General features: G+C 41.0%; 1 protein-coding gene across 1 annotated transcript in view; it reads left to right on the forward strand.

Moving 5' to 3' along the window:
* Positions 1 to 3051, forward strand: part of MATN1 (matrilin 1, cartilage matrix protein) — a 21972-nt gene extending 18921 nt beyond the window's left edge. The window contains exons 7-8 of the mRNA XM_010158733.1: positions 1164 to 1244; positions 2755 to 3051. Coding sequence (XP_010157035.1) covers positions 1164 to 1244; positions 2755 to 2804 — 131 coding nt within the window. The 3' untranslated portion in view covers positions 2805 to 3051. The remainder of the gene's footprint in view (positions 1 to 1163; positions 1245 to 2754) is intronic.
* The last annotated feature ends 1503 nt before the right edge of the window (positions 3052 to 4554 follow it).

The following is a 4554-nucleotide window of genomic DNA, read 5'->3' on the forward strand; positions in this document are numbered from 1 at the left end:
CTAAATGATTCTGCGATTCCAGATCTCTAAAGATGGAAACTTCCTTTCCTTCTTTCCTCCTGGGGAAGGTTGAGAGGGACACCACCCTCCAGTGTCAGGTGTCTTGCAGAGTCTGGTAGCCAGACTTGCAAGATGGAGACTCTGCCATGGATACTTTAAAAAGTAGGAGACAATTCAAGAACAAGATGATGGGACATACATGAAAACCCTCAACATACCGTATTTAAATATCCTTCAATAAAGCTAATATATTTAGAATTCAGCATTCAAAACAAGGTAAAAATAAATTTCTGAAAAAGTACTTGTTTGCAAAAAAAAACACTTTTGGTAAATAACATCTGAGTTTAAAAAAAGAAAGGAAAGGCAATATTTGTATTTGTTTGACTTCCAGTGCCAGCTTGTGTTTATCAACAGATGGCTAAAAATCTCTTAATATCCAGCTTTAGTTTACTCATGACTGGTTTAATCCTGTTGTATTTTTGGGCAAGAGATGTCCTTTCCGGTAAAAAGTCCTTCTCCTATTTACACCTTTCATTTTCTAGGCAGTTGAGCTGATTCGGTGTGGCCTTTTAACAACTCAAGTCATCTCAGTACCTTTCTTGCTTCTATTCCAGTTTAAGTTAATTTTTCTCGAAGGACATATGTAAATTATTGACGTAGATTAATGAACTGATTAATGCATATTGCTTTACCCCCTCAAGAAATGGAGTGCTGAAGTTCAAACAAGTCTCCCAGGTGGTAAACAGTGCCTCTATTTTTTATTTCACAAAACAAGAGTATGGCCCAGCATAGTGATGTTATTGGGAAGAGGACTATCAGACAGAGATTGTTTTCAGCACTGTATTAGGTCAGATTCAATTTTGGGGGACAAACTTTAAGCATCAATAGTAAAACTCAGTGTGTTTTCAATAAACTCGAAATCCAGGATGGACTTTTTGTGCATAAAGGCCGGCCTATATAACAAGAAAATGTCAGATTCACTAGCCATCTGAGGTTAAAGGCAGAAGTGATCAGTTAGAAAATTAGGAGGAATTGTATTTTGATTTCCTCCTGTTTCTGATAAAGAAAGTAAGAATTGCTTTATTTTACTTGTCTCAGTGATTTTGATATAATAATTTTTTTGTGCCACTTTTAACTCATCTTCCTGATATTATGATCCACAGAGGAAGATCCATGTGAATGTAAATCCATTGTGAAGTTCCAGACAAAAGTAGAAGACCTCATAAACTCATTGCAGCAGAAATATATCCTTTGGAAGCTGTCTTTGTTCAGAACTCAGTGGGTTGGGTTGTGCTTTCTGGAGCAACCAGTGGGGAAAGTCTACACATGAGGGAAAGAGGTAGGTATTCAGGAAACTGGGAAACAAGACACTCGGGTTATGAGTGTGTATGACCAGAAAAGTCCCTGTACCAGAGAGTGCATAGCTACTGCTCCAACACAGAGTAAGTGGAATGTAAAACCAGTGAAAGAGAGCAATGAGCTGTAGGCACCAAGACCTAGGTCAGTTTGTAGAAACAAGCTTAAATGAGCCAATGTGACAAGTCTGGAAGTGTGGTTCATGCATGGGACGATGCTGCCACCACTTCCAGTTGCAGGTGCTGTGAAGCAGGCCAGAATGTGAGGGCGGAGAGCAGCAGTGGCTAACACTGAACTGCGAGCAGACAAAACCGCTGGTGCACACGTGCAGCTGAACCACCCAGGCATAAAAGCACCATGGGTGGGATTCTATTTATCTGGCAGTAGACGCCTCTAACGCAAACATTTGAGTTGGCAGTCTAAATTCCTCCATAGCACTGGAGGGAGACAACCAGCAAACCATCTCAGAGTGTATATTTGGTGCTCCAGATAAAGTCAGATGGATAGGTCCAATAGTCAGATGGATAGGTCCAAATTCTTCCAGCTGGCTAAACCTCAGTTCTGAGATGAATTCTCATGTTTGCAATGAGCAGTGAGGTGAGTTGGGCACATCTGAACTGAGTTTGTGGGACTGCATTCTGCGATGCTGCTTCCTGTCATATTGGACAAAGACCATGGTTGAAAGAGAAAGAAGAAATGGAAAGAAGTGTGAATAAGATTCAGACTTCTCATGGGGAGAGGAATTAGTGCAACTCTGGGGTGCCTCACACAAGGCTTGGGAGATTCTTCATTACTGAGAATAAGGAGAAAATATAATTTTAATAGCAATGTTCTAATTTATTCACACATTTCTGGGCTTTGTTATGTCAGTTACACAGTATATTTTCCACTCTTTAACTCAAATTGAGTGAAATCCATGACTTATGTTATGCAAAAGGTCAGAGTAAATCAGTAGTTCTCACTCAGTGGGTTGCCGTTCCCGGGCACATCATGAAATGCAATTAATGAAAAGAGCAGAAAATTGCCACACACTATATAGCTCTAAGAAAAGCACTCTGCTCCACTCTTCACACAACCCACACCGCTCAAGGTCAGGAATTCTCTGTCAACCACTCAAAACACACACCAATCATATTCACATTTCTTTACTCTTCTTTCATAGTAAATGTATAGGTGCATGTGAGTGTGTGTGCATGTGCGAACATTTTCTGCCTTCAATAAACGTTCATCAACCTGAACAGCTCCGGAAATGCCAGAGTAGATGATGACAGCATCTCTCTGCTACCCGCTCCCAGCAAGGTGGCTCCATTCATTATCTGTTCTGCAAGCCAGGGGAGGACTTGAGCATTGAATCACGTTATGTGCACGGTCATTATTTTCCCCTTAACTCTTGCTCACTGGAAGCTGTGGCAAAAAGGATTGAAGCCCTGGAGAACAAGATCATCTAAGATCCCAAGACAATACTATTTCCCTCCTTCCTGATGTAACAAATCTAGAACTCCTTCACTTATAAAGAAAGGCAGCTCAGCTGCAGTGCTGTGGCCAGCTTGTATTTTTTAAAAGTCTAGTCTACCTGCATTTTTTTATAAGGGAAGAAGTATAGCAATAGAGCAGACATTGTGTAATGGGCAGAGCACCGTGTGACTGAGAGCTAGACCATGCTAATGTTTGTTGCATCGTATAGAGTGCATATATTAAAAAAAAAAAGGAAAGATCTGTTTTTGATTTAAAGCATAATATATACATGTTAATAAGTACTTGATTACGAGTTCTGTGAATCCTCGCTGTGTGCTTCTGCATCTTTTGTTTCTATGCATGAGATAATTTAATTTAAAAGTCAAAGTGACTTAAAATCAACTCAGATGCGGAGTGTAAAATGTCAAAGCCGCTGATCAGCTTCTTATTGTAAGCATGACGTGTTTGTCAGCAAGTAGGTGAAATATAGTAATGATCTCTCAGTGTGCATTGCAGACAAGATAAGATAGGATGCTGCTTCTAGTTGGGTTTATCTATAGCTGCTGTAAAGACAAAAAAACTCAGCTTTTCTACCCAGCAAATGCCTCAGTGAACTAGCCCCTGAGCTAGACCTGTTCTGGGTAAGTCCTGATGATGTGCAATGAGCCGGCAGCAGTGGCTCTGCATGGTACAAGGCGGTAATGTCATCACCGGGTGCAGGAGATGTGTCTCTGCTCCTCAGCTCTCTGGTCTTCTGGTGCCCACGTCCCCAGCTGAAGCTGCATTAGCACGTCGTTAGCACCTACAACGCAGGGAACTGCTGCTGGAGCTGCTGCGGACGGAAGCAGTGCCTTCATCACTGCAGTGACCAGATGCTCACCAGCTCCTTCCTTATCCACACCTCTCAGCACACTCAAAGCCTGTAAGTTCATCTCAACACCTTTCAGACTCCTCTTCTGTTCCTGGATTCCCGGCACTGGCAAGACAAAAAAGCCATTTGAGTTGGAAGCACCTAATGCTGCCTGTCTCCTACAGCTGTAGTCTGGCTGGGGGTGAAGAGGCTGTGCTTGTTCATGGCTTGATGACGCACCGTTGAATGTGAGCACAAGGGGTTGGGTTTGGAGGGGTTTTTATTTTTATTTTTTGTATCAAAATATTTATACTTGAGACTATGTGAAAAGCTTCTCAGAATAACTTGGCCTGTTGAGAAATGTCATCCAGCAGATGTGTTTTGGGTGAATATTAAAAGTTTGCTGAAAATTTTTAAAAGCTAATTTTAAGTTACTTCTTTGTATAAGCTTTGATGTAGTTGCCTGACAGCACCACCTCTCTGTAGTGTTGTTAGTGAGTAGGAAAGCTTTAGTCTCGTATCACAACCTTCTATTTCAATGGAAGAGAAGAAACAGGTACATAGAGAAACAGAATCTTCTCTTAAGGCAAAAATCGTTTACAACAAAAAGCATTTATTATACTCTTGGACTTGCAGGAATGACTCAACATCTTTCCAAGCATTATCTCAGGACTACAGTCAACTCTTAATAGCAAAACCAAATCCACTCAGTGAAATCTCATATACCCCAGAACCCAGAGTAACCCCTACCAACTCCTGAACTTCTAGAGAATGTTTCTGTCATCACATTTTAGACATCTAAAGTCTAGACCCCTGAGATTGAGCTTCTAATTTTTTTCTCAGTAGAAATAAACACTACAGGATATTCTCATCAGGATCATCTAATGTGCATT

This window comes from Eurypyga helias, unplaced genomic scaffold (assembly GCF_000690775.1).
Source record: "Eurypyga helias isolate BGI_N326 unplaced genomic scaffold, ASM69077v1 scaffold3159, whole genome shotgun sequence".
In the NCBI taxonomy this organism is placed as follows: Eukaryota; Metazoa; Chordata; class Aves; order Eurypygiformes; family Eurypygidae; genus Eurypyga; species Eurypyga helias.